At 44.2% G+C, this 19177-nt stretch overlaps 1 protein-coding gene across 1 annotated transcript in view; it reads right to left on the bottom strand.

The window, feature by feature from the left end:
• PRDM10 (PR/SET domain 10) overlaps positions 1–19177 on the bottom strand; it is a 100856-nt gene that overhangs the window by 65457 nt on the left and 16222 nt on the right. The window contains exon 2 of the mRNA XM_041772973.1: positions 1686–1872. Coding sequence (XP_041628907.1) covers positions 1686–1754 — 69 coding nt within the window. The 5' untranslated portion in view covers positions 1755–1872. The remainder of the gene's footprint in view (positions 1–1685; positions 1873–19177) is intronic.

Genomic DNA, 19177 nt, shown 5'->3' with positions numbered 1-19177 from the left:
ACACATTTGGGAGAGAAATAATTTATGTGCTGATACTGAACTTAGGTTGGAATCTTTACTCTTATACCATCTTGGCTTCAGACCTAACTTTTTTTTTTATTTCAGTGTTCTCCAGCGGAGAGTAGTAGATTCCAAAGATGACATGAGTGAATTTAATCCCCAGGAAGAAACCTGGGAACCAAATGCAATCCAACCATCACAGAAGTAAAACAAACTTCCACTTCTATACAAGTGATTAGTCCAACTGCTACACAAATTTGATTTGTCTATGAAGATACAGTTTGTTTACTGCAAGAATAAGACTTAAAACAATTGGCACAGCTTTCAGTGCGACAAGACAATTTTGGGACTTTAGATTTGTTCATTAACATCAAAATCTGGTCTCTATCACTCAGTATTTTGCTAAATCAGAGCTCCTGGCTAGGAAAAGAAATAACTGGGAAGGAGAGCAATGAGCTGTGCTGTTTACTCTCTGGTTACCTACAAAATGGTGACTCTGTTTTTAAATGGACTACATTTTCACTTATAAACAAAATACAGGGCAGCCCGGGTGGCTCAGCGGTTTAGCGCTGCCTTCAGCCCAGGGCCTGATTCTGGAGACCCAGGATCGAGTCCCATGTCAGGCTCCCTGCATGGAGCCTGCTTCTTCCTCCGCCTGTGTCTCTGCCTCTCTGTCTCTCTGTTTCTCATGAATAAATAAATAAAAAATCTTTAAAAAATAAAAAATAAACAAAATACACCAAAATACATAGCTATGTGAGAGTTGTCTTCAAAAAGCTTTCTATGAGAAACAGAATAGCATTCCTCAGTTATTCTGCTGGAAGCATCACTGGAACATTTTTTTTAAGTATTCAGATTCAGACTTTAAATCATACTAGAAAATTTATTTAATTCATTGTAATATCTGCTGTATTTCTTAAATTAAGTAAAATGTGTATACTTAAGTGTTTGAGTGTTAACTTCCTGACTTCGATAGTGATACTAACATTATGTAAGTTAATGAAAACCTAAATTAAAATTGCATGTTTATTACAATGCTGAAAAGTTAAGTTTTATACTTTGGCCACACATGGCTCCATAGGACTGCTGATTATTCCCAAAATTCAATTCCACACCAAAAAAGCAGACATTTGCCTTTGTTAAGAAGAGTCAAAAGAACATGCAGCTGGTTATGATCGCAGCCCAAAAGGCAGTGATCATCCATTACAGCAGCATTTGGAGAAGTGACAGCCTCCAGAGCGACTGACTCAGTGGGACAACTTTCAATTAGACCTTTACATTCTGAATTTGAGAGGAAAAGAAAAGGCCACTCTATAGACATACTCTGTGCTTCATGACACACGAAGAATCAGAACCCTACACTAGGTAACATGAAAGAAACACACGGGAGTTGGAGGTTTTCAGCATCAAGAACATAAAATAAAACGGGGCAGGGAAACAAATCAAGACACTAAGGTGCGGAAATGGCACAGGAGCCCATGGGTGGCGGCTGAGCCCTCCTGAAGCGCAGTGGCCTGGACTGATGGAGCACTGCAAGGGCTCAGACACTCCCGGCTCCTTCTGCGAGAGTCCTGTGAGTCCGCTCCCTCCTTACTGCAGAGAAGCAGCTATTTCTTTAACTGTCAGCAAACTGTACCCAACCGTAAAACTCCTACCCACACCATGCTGGGAGGGCCACTCTTCACCTGTGCCGCGCTCTCTTCATGGTCTGCAGACGGAGGCCACACGTGTGAGCTTTCGTCCTTGGGGTCCATCCTCCCCCTGCTGCACAGCTCCACGTCCAGGGCACCTAGAGCAGCACAGCGTGGAGGACGGTCATCTGTCTCCCACGCGTGCGTTCATTAAGCACAGAAAGACCCCTCTGCACCGGGCCTGAAACGAGAGAGAAAGGGAACCAAGTCTTTAGGTGGATGAATACATTTTAATAAATTTCCCCCACAAGGAGGAAAAGAAGAAGAAAGAAGAAGAAAGAAGAAGAAAGAAGAAAGAAGAAAGAAGAAAGAAGAAAGAAGAAAGAAGAAGAAGAAGAAGAAGAAGAAGAAGAAGAAGAAGAAGAAGAAGAAGAAGAAAAGCTTTGTAAAAGGTAACACAGCTGGACAAAAAAAGGTGAAATGGAGAAATTGTTTGTAACGATAACACAATGTATTGCATGCTCGCTTACGTTCTAGACACTCAACAGGTGGGTGTCACTCTCACTGAAAATACTGAAGGTCTGGGGCGCCTGGCCAGCTCAGACTGTAGAGTACATGACTCTTGATCTCAGGGTTGTGAGTTTGAGCCCTATGTTGGGGATAGAGTTTACTTAAAAAGTAAAGAAATGAATGAATAAATACTGAAGGTCAACAACATGGAATAAAATAGGAAAAAAGATGCTGCAGGTAGATCTCTGAGTTTTGCTGATGAGGAGAACGACGGTCCTGGAGGGTGAATGCAGGTGAGTGATGGGTTGGCACCCACGCCTGACTGGCACAGCCCCAGCCAGCTATCCCCTGCACATACTCAGACACGGACTTCCCATACCACCTACTCAAAATGAACAGCAGAATAAAACAAGGGGGAAATGATAGGCAGAGGAGACTGAGTTTTCTGGGCCACAATCTGGTGAATACAAATGTAGACTCTGTTTCCCATTTGGCCAATGCAGGATTGATAATGAGCAAATCACAAGCCTTACTTAAACATCCACATGCACGAAATCTATACCTTGAAATGTTATTCTTTTCCAAAATGGGTGTTTTAAGGAAATCAATCTTCCCTTTTGATGATAAAATACTGACATGTTAAGAGTCGTGTGAGAGGGGCACCTGGGTGCTCAATCAGTTAGGTCTCCCTTTGGCTCAGGTCATGATCCCAGGGTCCCCGGATCCAGCCCCACATTGGGCTCCCTGCTCCACGGGGGGCCTGTTTCTCCCTCACCTTCTGCCTGCTGCTTCCCCTGCTTGTGCTTTCTCTGTGTATGTGTGTCAAATGAATGAATAAAATCTTAAAAAAAAAAAAAATTTGCTTCAGTTTAAACCAAAAAAACTCAAAAAAAAAAAAAAAAAAAGGAGCCGTGTGATATTTTCTGCTTAATAGGGCAGCTGCACCTGACATACCTCCTCTCACCATCCCGTTAAAGCGGCGTGCATAAACAGGAAAGGTGAGACAGCTCACAACACCATTACACCAGAGGTGAGGAAGACCACTGGCCCAGATCCAGTAAGAATTCTCCCCATTATTAATGGAAACAAGCAAAGAAGCATGTTTTAGACTGCACATGCTCCAATTTCTGAACCAGAATAAGACTCAAAGAAGAAAGAAAGAAAACACTGGAGGGGCTCCTGGGTGGTGCAGTCGGTTAAGTGACCAACTCTTGGTTTCAGCTCAGGTCGTGATCTCAGGGTTGTGGCATCAAGCCCCACGCTGGGCTCAGTGCTCAGTGTGGAGTCTGCTCGGAATTCTCTCTCCCCTCTCCTCTTTCCCTCTGCCCCTTCCCCTCTCTAAAATAAATAAATAAAATCTTTTAAAAAAACAAAAAAGGAAAGGAAAAGACTGGAATATCCCATGTCCAGGCCTTACTCTGCAATACAGAAACTGCCACATTGCAACTGCCTGGGAGCCTCTTCTGAGCCACTGAGGAGCCTGTTCCCGCTTTTCTTCAGAATTGTCATTCCTTACCCCCACCCAAAACCAACCCCCCCCAACCCACACACACATATTCACCCTGCATACACCCTACCTTTCTCCTCTCCATCAGAGGGTGCTTGGAAACAATGCCCACATCTACCAATGGGTGATGCATAGACAAACAGGTATGCAGGAACTTTCTGGATAAATGGAAGTGTAGACCTTGTATCTAGACCTTGTATCCAGAATGAGGTTGTGGTTACACAGGGAATACATGTATCAAAAGTCATCAACCCATTAAATTAAAATATGTGTAAATTAGGGGTGCCTGGGTGGCTCAGACTGTTGAGCAGCCCACTTTTGATTTCAGCTCAGGTCGCAATCTCAGGGTCCTGGGATCTTAGCTTAGGTCATGATCTCAGGGTCCTAAGATGGAGCCCAGGTCAGGAATATGTGCTCAGTGGGGAGTCTGCTTGAGATTCTCTCACCCTCACTCTTTGTCCCTCCCCCAACTTGTGCGTGCACACACATGCACTCACTCTAAAATAAATATTTTAAAAATTAATTAATTATGTGTAAATTATACCCTAACGAAGTTGATTTTTTTAAAAAAGCATACCTCCCTTACATAAGAGTACTATTAAGCATTTTTAAAAAGATATTCAGGGTGAGCTGTATAATATGTGAATTATACATCAACAGAGCTGTTATTTTTTGGGAGGAATAAATATATTAAGAAATCTAGGAATAAATGTCACCAAAAATATAAAGCTCTACATAAAGAAAACCACAAAATTATACAAGAGGATGTAAAAGGGACGGCCTGGATGGTTGAGTGTCTGCCTTTGGCTCAGGGTGTGATCCTGAGGTCCTGGGATCGAGTCCTGCATCAGGCTCCCCACAGGGAGCCTGCTTCTCCCTCTGCCTGTGTCTCTGCCTCTCTCTCTCTCTCTCCTGTTTCTCATGAATAAATTTTTTAAAAAAAAAGAGGATGTAAAACGCCCAACATTACAAAATCACAGAATTTTCCATATAGGAAGCAGTTTTTTAACTTTTGAAATAGTTTGACAGAGTAGCTGCAAAATGGTAGAAAGAATACTTGTATTTCTTCAAATTTACCAAATGTTAACATTCTACCTTTGTCTTTCTCTCTCCCTCTTTTGCTATTTGAGAGTAAGTTGCAGACACATGCTATTTTCTTACTGAATTCTTAAAACCTATTTCCTAAAAACAGGACTTTTTCTCATGGTAGTACTACCAAAACCAGGAAGTTAGAATGAAACAGTGTAATTACCTAATTTGCGGACCATTTTTCGTATTTTGGCACTTGTCTAATTAATGTACTTCATAGAGAAAGAAACAACTGTTTTTTCTGGCCCTAGATCTAATCTGGCATTTTACACAGTGCATCCAGTTGTCGTGTCCTCCCATCCTCTCCAATCTGGAACAGTCTCCTAGTCTTTCTTAGTCATCCATGACCTTGAGATTTTTTAAATACACAGGCCATTTATCTTTCAGACTATTCCTCAATTTGAATTTGTCTGATGTTCCTTCATGGTTAGATTCGGGATATGTATTTTTAGCAGGAATACCACAAAAGGGATGTTGTATCCTTCCTACACAGGAATTTGAGATTGTTTTTTCAACTTGATTCAATGATTGCATAAAATACTCAAGTGCATGCTATGCTAGGTGCTGGGGATGGGGCAAGGACCAAGGCAGGCTCATCCCACACACTCAGGAAACATGTACAGCCTTAAGTCCCCTTCTGTATTTGTTTTCATTTCTAGGAAGGCACTTATGATTTCAATTTCAAAATCGGAAGGCACAAAAAGGTATGCAGTGGACAATCTCCCTAACTGGAATCCCTTAACCACCCTTCAGAAGCAACCTATATACATTATTTCCTGTCTATCCTTCCATAGGATATATATATGAATATATAACCAAAAATACAGGGACATGTGGCTGGCTCAGTTGGTAGAGATGCGACTCTTGATCCTTGGGTCGTGAGTCCATGCTGGGTGTAGAACTTGCACGCATGCTTGCACACATATATACAAACATAAATACAGCTTCTCCCACCACAGAGGGCAGCATACTATTGATTCTACACAAAGTAACATCTCTTCTAAGTCATTTTGTTTATCCTACAAAACACCATACCTTCTACATTACTCCATATTTATATAATCATTTCCTCATACTTTATCACAACTGCATCATTTCATTGTATAAATATATCCTGATTTATTTAATCAACCTCCTGTTGACAAACACTGAGGCTACTTCTAATCTTTCACTATTACAAGCAACACTGTGATGAATAACTTGGGTGTTGCTTTACATTTGTTAGCATCTTGAATTCTTTTGAAGTCTCTAAGGGAAGATGTTGAATCTTTAGCGGCTGTTTGGCTGGCAAGCCATTACTATTCTCAAATTCCAGCAGTGGCACCCACCTCCCTGAACCTGGTGCATGAGGGCCCAGGGGACACACGGGGAAAAGTGCTCTGAGCTGCAGAGAGGCAGCAGTCAGTACGAGAGCACAGTGCTTAGAGCTTGGGCTCTGGACCTGGATTTGGGTAGCAATTATGAAATATAACTGACTTCACACAAAACACAGATGTTCTCTAAGTTCCTGTTCCTTCTCTATAAATGGGGATCATAAGGCTATTGAGAGAATGACATGAAATAATGAAATAATGCATGTGAGGTGCCTGCTATATAACAAACACATATTAGCTTTTTAAAAAGTGTATTCAATCACACTGCATTTTTCTGTCAAATTATCTGGCTCTCCATCTCAACTGTAAGTTCCTACAGGCCAAGGAATGTGTGTGTTCCTGAGAGTAATTCTAGATCTGGCATGTGGCATACTCGATAATTTGTATGCAGTGTTTAAAAAGCTATCACAGCATGCCATGGGAAAAGAGGACCCCTAATCCCAACTGGGTGCTCAGGGATGACCTCAGAGGAGGGCATTTGAAGGAAGGACAGGAGCAAGTAAGCAGAAACAGGAAGGAACAGGATGTTTACCCCAGACTGAAATACCCTGTTGCTAATCTTTCCCAAATAAGGAAGTAGACATCACATAACATAAAATACCAATAAACTATATAAGATAAGGACAAAAAGAAGAAGAACGGAAATAACTACTCAGTAGATATCGAGCAAAAACAACAGAACTGCTCATCTACACATAGGAAAGGTTGCATGTAACATTGAGCAATAAGGATGTGAGATACTGCCCATGGTCCCAGTTCTCAATAATTTTAGAATTTCATTAGCAAATAAAGAAACTCAAGATGGTGAAGATTCTTTAATTCAGAAAGTGTCTGGAATCCAAAGCAGTGCCACAGAATATCCTCTTTGTAGTTCTTGTTCTTTACGATATAGTGATAAAACCTATTGAGTTTCTCAACCTATGAAACTACTTCAAACACCCATTACAGTGACATTCTGTAATTATTTATTATTTAATAAATTGCTCAGGAAAACTCAATTCTAAGGGGTGCCTGGCTGATTCAGTCAGTAGAGCATGTGACTCTTGATCTCAGGGCTGTGGGTTCAAGCCCCACAATGGATGTAGAAATAACTTAAAATCTTAAAAAAAAAAAAAAAACAGGTGCGTGTGTGGCACAGTAGGTTAAGCCTCTGACTCTTGACTCTTGTTATCACCTCTGGCGTGATCTCTGGGTCATGAGAGGGAGCCCCACATCAAGCTGAGTTCAGCAGGGAATCTGCTCTCCCCTTCTCTCTCAATCCCTACCCCCACTTGTGCTCTCTTTCTCTAAAATAAATAAATCTTAAAAAAAAAAAAAACTAAGTTCTAGACATGACTCCACTACTAAATAAGTCATTTTTTAAAATATTTTTATTTTTATTTTTATTTCTAGTGAGAGAGCAAACACGAGCGGGAGGGGCAGAGGAAAAGGGAGAGAGAATCCCAAGCAGACTCCGTGCTGAGCTTAATCTCACACCACCTGAGCCAAAACCAAGAGTTAGACTCTGAGATCACAACCTGAGTCAAAACCAAGAGATGGAAACTTGACTGTCTGAGCCACCCAGGTGCCCACTGCTTTACACTCTTATTTAAAAATGGGGACACTGATGCTGGAGGATATAAAGTGATTTATTTAGGGGTGCCTGGGTGGTGCAGTTGGTTAAGTACCCAACTCTTGATTTCAGCTCAGGTCGTGATCTCAGGATTGTGAGATTGAGCCCTGCATGTAGCTCTGCTAAGTGCAGGGTCTGCTTGGATTCTCTCCCTCCCCTGCTGTCCTCTCTATGCTCTCTCTCGCTCGCTCACTCTCTCTCTCTCAAATAAATAAAATCTTTTTAAAAAGGGGAAGGGGGGTGTAAAGTGGTTTCTAAAGCCTAATCCTGCCTTAAGCTTAGCCCTCTAAGCTGCAGAGTGTAGAGGAAAATCTGCAGAATCTCAGTTGAACATCCTAGCTGCCAGACTGGCTCATCAGCTCACTAGTATATAACTTTGGCCACATCACTTGTTTATTCTCTGAGTCCTAAATATCATCATATGGAAAATGGAGACATTCATTACCTCCTAGAGGGGCACCTGGGTGGCTCAGTGGTTGAACGTCTGCCTTCGGCTCAAGGCATGACCCCAGGGTCCTGGGATCAAGTCACACCTTGGGCTCCCCGCAGGGAGCCTGCTTCTCCCTCTGCCTGTGTCTCTCCCTCTCTCTCTGTGTCTCTCATGAATAAATACATAAAATCTTTTTTTAAAAAATTACCTCCTAGATTACTGTGAGGGTTCTATGATACATGGGGAAAATTCTAGTGCTCAAATATGTCAACTTTTATATTTACAGATGAACTGTACGAGCTTCAGAGTTTTCAAAACATTTCTTATCTTTTTTTAAACCTAGCAGTTGGGCAGCTCAGGTGGCTCAGCGGTTTGGCACCACCTTCGGCCCAGGGTGTGATCCTGGGGTCCCGGGATCAAGTCCCACATCGGGCTCCCCACAGGGAGCCTGCTTCTCCCTCTGCCTGTGTCTCTGCCTCTGCGTGTGTGTGTCTGTGTCTCATGAATAAATAAAATCTTTTTAAAAATTAAAAATTAAAATAAATAAAACTTAGCAACTGATCAAACAACAAATGCCCTATATATAAATTTCTTTTAGGGTAAGGCTTATCAGATTTGTGTTCCCTTTTTTAATTTATTTCTAACTGCACAATGCATCGAGTCCTGTTGATGTGAATTTGCAGAAGGTGGAGAGGAAGAGTCCAGGGACAACCTAGTGTGTGCAACAGGCTGGTGCTGACAGACTCGGCTGGGGACAGATGTCCTTCCCCTCCTCACAAGGTTGCCTCTCCTAACACCTGAAAGATGATGAACCGCACACTCCACCTTGTCTGGAAAATGGTCACGCATCTTCCCGGCTTTCCCCCCTTGTCTAAAATGCTATAAACTTCATTTCTAGAAAAGGAGGACATGACTGCACTTCCGTCTTCTCTTGAGGGGCTTTATTGAACAGGTATTAAGTACTTAGTACATGCCAGGTACTGTTCTGGGTCCTTAAAAAACATCAGTCTATCAAAAACAAAAACAAAAACAAAAAAGATCCTTGCTTCCTTGAAGCTTCTCGTCTATTTTTATTTTCTTGAATAATGCCGTAGACTTGAAAGTATGAGCTTTAGAGTCAAACAAATCTGGGCTCTACTTTCCCAATCCACCATGCGCCTGGTAAATATGACGTCAGTAAGCCACACACAGATCCCCAGTCTCCTCGTCTGAAAATCCAAATGATCTGCCCAGCAAGGATGTTGTAGGAATTAACAATCTGTATTTTGTCAAGTCTATGATGCTTTTTGTTTTTTCCCACATCTTAACATTTCTGAACTAGGGATCTATTTTACAACCGTGGTGTCCTGCGGTCACTGTCTCCACCGTGTCGGTCAGGATGTGGATGCCGCTGGCTGCTTGTTGTGATCTTGCTCATGGTCATTTATGGGCCCTGTCCTCGCTTCACTGAGTCGTGTGTGTTGTCCACACTGGACGCCCTGAGCCTAACTGCCACTTTAAATATCTTCAGAGATTATACTATGATTTGGCATTAAAACTACAAGGGAAGCAAATGTCCATCACTGGGAAAATAACTTTAACAGCCAAAGGCCTGTAGGACCTGGATATGGAAGACAGTGAGAGGGATGAAGCTGCACTACGCACCACCATTTCTGAGATACGAGGAAAGACAAGCCTGCCACAGGTCGAGGGAAAAAACACCAGGATCAAAACTCCCAGGATGGTTCTAGCTGCCTGGAGGAGATTCCCAGAGATAGCGGATGACCTCTTTTAAAAAGTACTGCATCACCAACACTATTTTTTTTTTTTTTAAGATTTATTTATTTGAGAAAGGGGGACCACAAGCAGGAGGAGCTGGAGAGGGAGAAGCAGGCTCCTTACTGAGCAGGGAGCCTCACATGGGCCTGGATCCCAGGACCCCAGGATCATGACCTGGATTGAAGACAGACACCTAACTGACTGAGCGCCCCAGGCGCCCCAGGAAACACCGCACCACCACCACTCTTGGTGGCACAGAGATACGTCAATGACTCGGAGTCAAAAGTGATTCTGAAGAGTCAGATAAAATCGGAATACCTTAATCAATTTCTTTCACTTACATTTTCCTTTTTATGTGTGCATAAGAGTGACGTGATAAAAATCTATGTCTAAATAAATCTAAAAGAGCTCTTTCAATAAGTATATAATAAAAATTCTAAGTGGCAAAAGCATTTGTATCAGAGTTTAACTGGCAAGGCCTTCTCTTTTGTAACAATACATAAAGCAATTATGTATCTTACCACTAATGTCTCAGATTCAATAAAACATGGTAACAATTGGGATCACAGGGCGTAATGATGAACATTGAGAAATGGTAACAATTTTTCCCCTCACTTTGTGAACATCAGATACATAAAAAGGTGAGTGAAAACCCTGCTCCTGTGGAGCTCACTGTCTGGGTGGGGAGATGGACAGCCCACCTCCCAGCTCGCTCCAGGTGAGACCTGCATGAGAAGGGTGACAGTGCTGGAGAGTAAGGGGGAGGAAGAAGATAAGATGAACCCCTGCTTTTCTAGCCAGTTCGCTATAAGGTTGGGTCTAAATATGTCAATGGAGTGTCCTAGAGCCCCCGGCCTCCCCAGATGCCTGCCTCCCTCCTAGTTCCTAGAGTGCCCATCCCGACGCCACAGCACCCCACCTCCCCTGGAGCCTTACCCCTCATCATCCACCGGCCTGGTTCCCACCAGCATTGGGCCTATAGTGCTAGATGAAGTCACTACTCTGAAGCCACCCAGCATTTAAAGTGGAGAAGCTCTCACTTCATCACCTGTACACAGAGGTGGAAGACAAGGCGCAGATCTGCCTTCACAGGTAGATGTGTAGCCGAGATAACAGGTTGAGCTATAAATAAAATTTCACTTAAAATGCTATTATATGGGGCACCTGGGTGGCTCATGGTTGAGTGTCTAACTCTGGTTCAGATCATGGTCCCAGGTCCTGGGATCAAGTGCTGCACTGGGCTCCCCGCAGGGAGCCTGCTTCTCCCTCTGCCTGTGTCTCTGCCTCTCTCTGTGTGTCTCTCATGGATAAATAAATAATCTTTAAAAAATAAAATGACATAAAATAAAATAAAATGCTATTATGCAGGGCACCTGGGTGGCTCAGTAGCTGAAGCGTCTATCTTCAGCTCAGGTTATGATCCCAGGGTCCTGACCTTGAGCCCCCAATCCAGCTCCCTGCTCAGTGGGGAGCCTGGTTCTCTCTCTCCCTCCACCCCTCCCCACTGCTTGTGCTCAGGCACTCTCTCTCTCTCTCTCTCAAATAAATAAAATCTTTAAAAATAAAATAAAATGCTGTTACGCATAGTGATTAAATTCCACAGGACTACTGGCACATTATTAAGACCTGGAAACATGAAGAATTCAACAGAGGTTTCTGTACTGGCCTGGCACCTTCTCTGCCTATTTATGCGGAAAGAGGTGTCCCACATTCCATATCGTGCACTTATAAATTAACTTTCCCAGCTCATTACAAACCGACTAATTATCATAAACTGCTGGCTCCTTCCCTAAAAGCCAACACTAGACACACCTAGAAAAGAAGCTAGAGGGAGGTCGACAGATTTGCAAAATGAACATAAAATGTGTGAGAAAGAGAGTGAAAAAAGTGGAGTCCCAGGCTGGGGAGGGAGCTGTGGGTGGGCTGGGGAGTGAGAACAGAAGGGGGCCAGTCACCCCAGAAGGGGAGGCCGAGGCAGAATGTTTCCAGAGTGTTTCCCTTGCCCCAGCATTTCCCTGAGCTCAGGCGCCTGCATCACGGTGGCGATGCTGGGCAGGGCAGCCAGCCCAGGGCTGTGGCGGCGGGAATCCTCCAGGTAGCAGATGAAGGCGGATGCGGCCAGGATGGGAGTTCCTCTGGGGCCAGTGGGGTGCCACTGAACCCAGAGGCCCTCAGGCCTAATACACAAGCAACTTCTTATTTGCCCTGTCACCTGATGGCTTGATCCACTGTCATTCTTTGAAAGAGTAGGAATAGCTATATGGTGACTTCTGCTGACCCAAGTAAAAAAAAGAGCATCCTTCAAAAATATTCATGTAGAACAGGAGCACTTAGAGGTATGCTGCTGCCTGAGCTTGTTTCAAATTAGTTTTTTTTGGTTTTTTTTGTTTGTTTTTGTTTTTTTAAGATTCTATTCGTTCATTCACAAGAGACACAGAGAGAGAGGCAGACACAGGCAGAGGGAGAAGCAGGCTCCTCGCATCGGAGCCTGATGTGGGACTCTATCCCAGGATCCCAGGGTCACGACCTGAGCCAAAGGCAGACGCTCAACCACTGAGCTACCCAGGCGTCCCTCATATTAGTGACCATAAATACTACAGCTCCTGGAATAGGAATTGGGATTTGTCCTACTTATAGTGCAGCAGGCTTTGGAGTCAGAAGGCCTGGCTTAAAATCTTGGATCTACCACTTAGGGCTCTTAACAATTGGTTTACTCTCTCTGAACTCCACATTCTTCATCCAGAAGGACAAAGAATGAAGTATATTAGGTATTTAATAATAGATAACAATTGTAACTAATGTATAGGATATATAGACATCTTTGTCAAGAAATAGGAAACCCTTCTGAAGTCATATTTAAGACTAGATTCCACTTGAGAAATGAAAAAAAGTGATTTCACTCTATGTATAGTGAAAAAACATGCTCAGTAAGGGATTAAGTTTTAAAAAGGGAGCAAGAAGATTATAGGGAATCCAATTCTATGACATGGAATAAAAGAATTTCAGAATAAGAAGAGAAATTCCTGGCCCAGGCTTCTCAAACATGTTTGGAAGATAGCCCTGGAAATCAATGTTCTTTGCTGGGTACCGTTAAATATTAATCTATTATCACAGAATAATGATAGCTAATATTTTTAAAGTATTTACTAAGCAGTAGGCATGTTCTAAGTACTTTACCATACACTGATTCATTTAATCCTCATAATAACCTATGAAGTAGGTATGTTATTACCTCCACTGTATAGGGGAGGAGAAAGAGAGAGGTTAAAAGACTTGTCCAGGGAATGGAGCTAGCAAGAGCTAGTAAGTAAATAGCAGAGCTGCAACACGAGCCTGAGCAATCTGGCTGCTGAGCTCACGTGCTTGGCCACTATCCTACATTGCTTTTCATCCTATAATCTAAGAACACCTCACCTGGGTTATGATTCCAGCACAAATAAGTCCATTATATATGAGCTATATAAAAATCACATCCAACCTCACTATGCATTTTTTTTCCCAAAATTATCAAATTAAGCAGGACTAGATATTTCCTTTTTTTTTTTATTTTGACCACTTGTTCATTTGCCATCACTCAGCACATTGGCTAAGACAATTGACAGCAATAGCAACAAAGGGTTAGTGACATCTCAGGTGGTAAAAACTCAAAATTAAGAAAATTCTATCCTTTATTTTTATTTATATGAGAGAACGCCTTGGTGTGGCTGTAGAACATAATCTGGGGGGAGGAAGGATAGTTTGAGAACCACTCATCCAGAGCAACTTTCTATTGTATAGATGACAAAGTCACAAGTCTGAGAGATAAGACAAATCGCTTCAAGTCACTCAAGTCATGGAGCAAATAGAGACAGCACAAAAACCAGAGCCTGCGACTTCGAGTGCTCTCACCCCTACACCGCACCACCGGGTTGACACTGGGAAGGATTTAAATGATGCTTTAAGCAGAGATTTCTTTCGTTGCCTAAAGCTGTTTGTCTCAGCTTTCCTTTTCTTTTTTTTTTTCAAGTTTATTGTCCTTGACTTCCCAGCTAAACCATCCCAGTCAAGATAAGTGCAAGACATAAAGCAATTTAGGCATGGATTACACTCCAAATGCTGATAATTTACATTGGTAGATAATCCTTTACATATTTCCTTTAAAGTTGTTACACACTAGGGACGCCTGGGTGGCTCAGGTTGTGATCCTAGGGTCCTGGGATCGAGTCCCAGGTCGGGCTCCCTACATGGAGCCTTCTTTGTCCTCTGCCTGTGTCTCTGCCTCTCTCTCTCTCTCTCTCTCTCTCTGTGTGTGTGTGTGTGTGTGTGTGTGTCTCTCATGAATAAATAAATAAAATCTTTAAAAAAAAAAAACCTTAAAAAATACAATGAAATAGTTATGTTACCCACTCTATTTTGATTCTTGGGATAATAAAAAAAAGTTTATTTACTAGTAATTTAATTGAAATAAAATAAACTTGGCTGAAATAAAACTTATGGAACCGGGATCCCTGGGTGGCGCAGCGGTTTGGCGCCTGCCTTTGGCCCGGGGCGCGATCCTGGAGATCCGGGATCGAATCCCACGTCAGGCTCCCGGTGCATGGAGTCTGCTTCTCCCTCTGCCTGTGTCTCTGCCTCTCTCTCTCTCACTGTGTTCCTATCATAAATTAAAAAAAATAAAAATAATTAAAAAATAAATAAATAAAACTTATGGAACCATATGTTAGGATGTCAGAGGTCAGTGATTAAACAAAGCTAGAAAACAAAACCGAATATATTAAGGAAAATTGGTTGCCTCTTTATAAAATAACTTCATCAAACTGCTTTTCAGTTTTACATCTATCATCTATATCTACAATTCAATTCTATATATCTTTTCAGTCCTTAAACTATAAGATTAAATGATTTTTTTTTTAAATCATGGAACTTGAAAAGAAACAGATTTAAGGAGTATTAGATAAAAGGTAAATAAAGACTCCTGTGAAGATATAAGGTGATGAAAAACGACTTTGGCTGTCTCCATTGTGACCTTAAACTTTCTAATTGGGTTCTTTCCAGCAAGTCTCCTGGGCCAGGCGAAGACCCCTGTGGGCACAGCACCCTGTGATGGCAACCAGAACCCCCCCACAAGCCATGAGATCTGCCCTGGGCCAGCAGGACCCCATGGGACTGACCCCAGGCAATGATTAGACCTGACCTTCACTTGCCCACCTCATGTACCCACCCACCTTTGCCCCACATTTTCCTTATTTAATTAAACCTGAACTATTTTCAGCACTTTGGAGACAGTCTTTGAGATGCTAGCCCACGGTCTTCCCTGAAATAAATTCTTTTTAGTTCCCCACCACTTGATTCTCTGCCTTTGGGTTTTGTCAGCAGCCAGCCTTGGAACCCGTCTGTCTGGGGCCCGCAGAGCCAGGTGCTCTTGGACCCTGTGCACCGGCTACCCCTGGGACTTCTGGATATAAGCACTGGTTTCTAAACATTTTTAGAGGGGGCGCCTGGGGGGACTTAGTTGGTTAAGCGTCTGCCTTCTGCTCCGGTCATGATCCCAGGGTCTTGGGATTGAGCCTCACACTGGGTTCCCCGCTCTGCAGATCCTTCTCCCTCCCCACTCCCCCTGCTGCTCCCCCTGCTGTGCCCCTCTCTCCTTCTCCTTTCCCTTCCCCTCCTCCTCTTCTCTCTCTCTCTCTCTCTCTCTCTCTCTCTCTCTCTCTCTCTCTCAAATAAAATCTTTAGGGCAGCCTGAGTGGCTCAGCGGTTTAGCACCTGCCTTTGGCCCAGGGCGTGATCCTGGAGACCCAGAGCCCCACGTCAGGCTCCCTGCATGGAGCCTGCTTCTCCCTCTGACTATGTCTCTGCCTCTCTCTCTGTGTATCTCATGAATAAATAAATAAAATCTTTAAAATATATAAAATAAAATCTTTAAAAAATAGTTTCTTAAAAAATAAATTAAAAAAAAAAACCATTTAGAACTTGGCAGGACAAGCATTTTTTTGTTTAACTCAACCTTGAACTACTATACCCCACTGCCCTTGAGCTAGGGAACTGCATTCAGGCAGCGAAGGTTCGGCCCAAAAGCTGGAGCCAGACCTTCGATATCCAATCCTGGCCCTTGTGGCTTCACTTAACGGGGTACCAATTACCTACCGAACCTCTCTGTGGCAGCTCGGCGTCACCAGGAATGGGATGACAGTGGGATGTGCTTCGTACAGTGTAAAGAGGATCAAGTGAGCTAATATTTGCAAAATGCTTAGAATACTAGACGATGGTGAGCAGCTCAGATGTTAAATGAAAGAAATAATAATTAGGGCGAATTGTGAGCCATAAATCAAAAACGGTACAGTAAGAAGAAATTAACTAGAGGAAGGAGAGAAGGGAGTAAGAGAGGCCAGAAAGAAAGAAAAGAGAAAAGCCCTGAGGAAGCAGAAAACAAGAGTATTCCGGAGAGAACGTGAGCCGTGAGCCCGAGGAGAGGAGGCAGGAAGGCAAAGGTGTAAACAGAGCAGGGGAGGATGTCTGAGCAAGAAATACCCAAACCAGCAAAGTAGGCAGGGAAGTGGGGCGGAGAAGGCGAGAAGAATGTCAGGGAGAAGGAAAGAACCTTCTCGTTCTGAGGGAATAGGTGAGAATCAGAAGTGAAAGCAGAACATGAGATTAAGGATTTTCTGAGAAAAGAGAAACAGTTACAGTCGGGGTAGGGGGAGCAGAGGCGGGGGGGGGGGGGGGGGGGGGGGGGCTTCTCCGACTACTAAGTAAAGCGGCCTTCAGAGAACAATCGGGAGCCTGATCCAGGCCCAGAACACTGCTCTGCGGAATGCCACGGGTGCCGGGGACACGGGCGAGACACAGTGGGGTCTACGCAGAGGGAAACCTGACTCGGCTTTAAAAGGGAAGGAAATTCTGACCGAAGCCACGAGGTAGGTGGATGAACCTTAGAAACACGAGGCTCGGTGCCATCAGCACAGAGGGCCCGGACGAGGCCCCGGCTAGCAGGCGGCCCCACGCAGGCCGAGCACAGGCCTGGCCCAGCGCTGACCCGGGAAGGGCTGCGGGAACCTGCAGGCCTGGCTGCACCACCCCGCGCCGCGCAGGCCGGAGCCGCTCAGGGGCGGGTTCTGCTTCAGGTGTGCTTTACCACAGAAACAAACAGAAATAAAATGCCCTGGATGATACCTGCAGTAGTCACGCGGTCTCTGCCGTGCTGGACGTGGGACTTCACTGGTACCTTTTTCCCTCGAGACCGTGAAGAAAACCCAGGGTCACTCAGGGCCCTAGTGCTCCCATGGCCAGTGAAGCCTGCCCCGCCTGTCCCCTGCCCAGCCAGACTGCACCCGCGCTCCCGCGGTGGCCAGAGCAACCCTGCCAGCCCGGTCCAGGCGCTGACCTTTCTGGAACCCCTGACAGCCAGTCAGCTCTGCGCTCCTCGGAGCAGGGTAGTGACCACGCACGGCACCTGCCCAAGTGTCTGGCACATGGTAGGTGAATAATAAATAGCAGCAATTGCTTTTTTTTTTTTTTTAAGATTTTTATATTTTATTTATTTGAGATTTGAGAGAGAGCGAGTGAGAACAGGAGAAGGGGGAAGAGGGAGAAGCAGACTCCCGGCTCGATCTCAGCGATGAGGGAGCAGAAGGCTAGCTGATGACAAAGCATAAGAGGACACCCCACAACCTGCCGCCCCTTGCCCCCACTCCTGGGTGGGGTGTGTGACATTCCTCCAGGAAACTTCCAACTATCTCAGTGTTAGTCACGCTTGCTAGAAAGAAAAACAACCTGACCTCGAGAACAGTCAGGCCTCCAGGGAGGGTTCTGAGGGTCTCCTTCAGCAGATGAAAGTCCTTTAGGACACCCTCCCCTCGTCCTTACTCCTCCATCCCCATAGTATATAATCAGCCATTCCTCACAACCCCAGGGCAGCCTCTCTTTCTGCCCACAGGTCCTATCCTCACGCTTTAATAAAAAATGCTTTCTTGGCCATGGGCTCTGGACCTCACCACCATTCTATCTCACCAGGACTTCGGGATCATGATGGCCAAAGGCAAGCCGAAGACGGCCACTTAACCGACTGAGCCACCCGGGCGCCCCAGCAGGGATTGCCCTTATTGTCAATGTCCTATCAAACCTCAGGCTCATTCTTTTCACTTCTTCCATATAAATACTTCCCCAACACGAGGAAACTCCAAAGACTTTCATTTTAGGGGGAGCAGGATGGCCAGGTGAGGGGATACAAAGGCAGTTGACTTTCCTGTCAAAGGCCCAGTCAGCACAAGCCACCCTCTGGACCTATTTCAACTGTCCCCCCACACACACACACACCTCCTAGTTTCCTAGCTCACAAACTCCCAGGCTCTGATTCTGGATTTATTTATTGGATCTCTGACTCCTGACCTGATTCATCTTAGGTTTTACACCATTCTTTTTAATGAAAGCCTTGGAAAACACCCATCCCACCAGCTGCATGAGCATCCACCATTAACCACAGCCCTCTGGTTCTGGCACTGTGCCCTGGGACATGGCTGAGGGATGAGCCGGTGCATGGGGCCAATCACAGGGACAGGATATGCGGACAGCTAACACGTACTGAGTGCCTTCCATGTGCTAGTCACTGGTCTAAGCAATTCACACTTAGCAATCTATTAATTAATTTAGTGTCACAACAACCCAGGGGAGTTGCTTGAAACCTGTATCTTCGGGACACCTGGGTGGTTCAGTCATTTAAGCAACCAACTCTTGATTTGGGCTCAGGTCATGATCTCAGGGTTTTGAGATTGACCCCCCCCCCCCCCCATCAGGCTCAGCACTGGGCATGGAGTATGCTTGAGATTCTCTCTCTCCCTCTGCCTGCCCCTGCTGTCACACACACGAGCACGCTCTTACTTTCTCTTTCAAAATAAATAAATAAAATATTTAAAACAAGTATCTTCATAATTCCGAAAACAATAGCACAGAATCATAAAGGAGTGCTCTGAACAGCTGCTAACCACTACACGACTGAGAGGCAATATTAAATTTGAAAGCTACAAAATTAGGCCAAGTGAAATGAAAATGAAGGGTTTCTACTGTGCCCACTCATTTGGAATGGCAAGTAGAAATTTTACATTTAACTGATCTCTGGACAAAACGGTGTTAGAACTCAAAAGAAAAGACAAAAAAGCTACTAGACTCTGTTCTTAAAGATGAACAGGAACTGGTGGCGTAAGTAGCAAGGGATGAATAACAGAATTCTAGAAATTTCAGCACAAACTCCCCAGTCTTGCCAAGAAGAGGAAGCCTAAATAATCATCACGT

Source organism: Vulpes lagopus, chromosome 10, assembly GCF_018345385.1.
Source record: "Vulpes lagopus strain Blue_001 chromosome 10, ASM1834538v1, whole genome shotgun sequence".
NCBI classification, from domain to species: Eukaryota; Metazoa; Chordata; class Mammalia; order Carnivora; family Canidae; genus Vulpes; species Vulpes lagopus.
The sequence above is the reverse complement of the archived record's forward strand: the minus strand, read 5'-3'. Positions and strand labels throughout refer to the sequence as shown.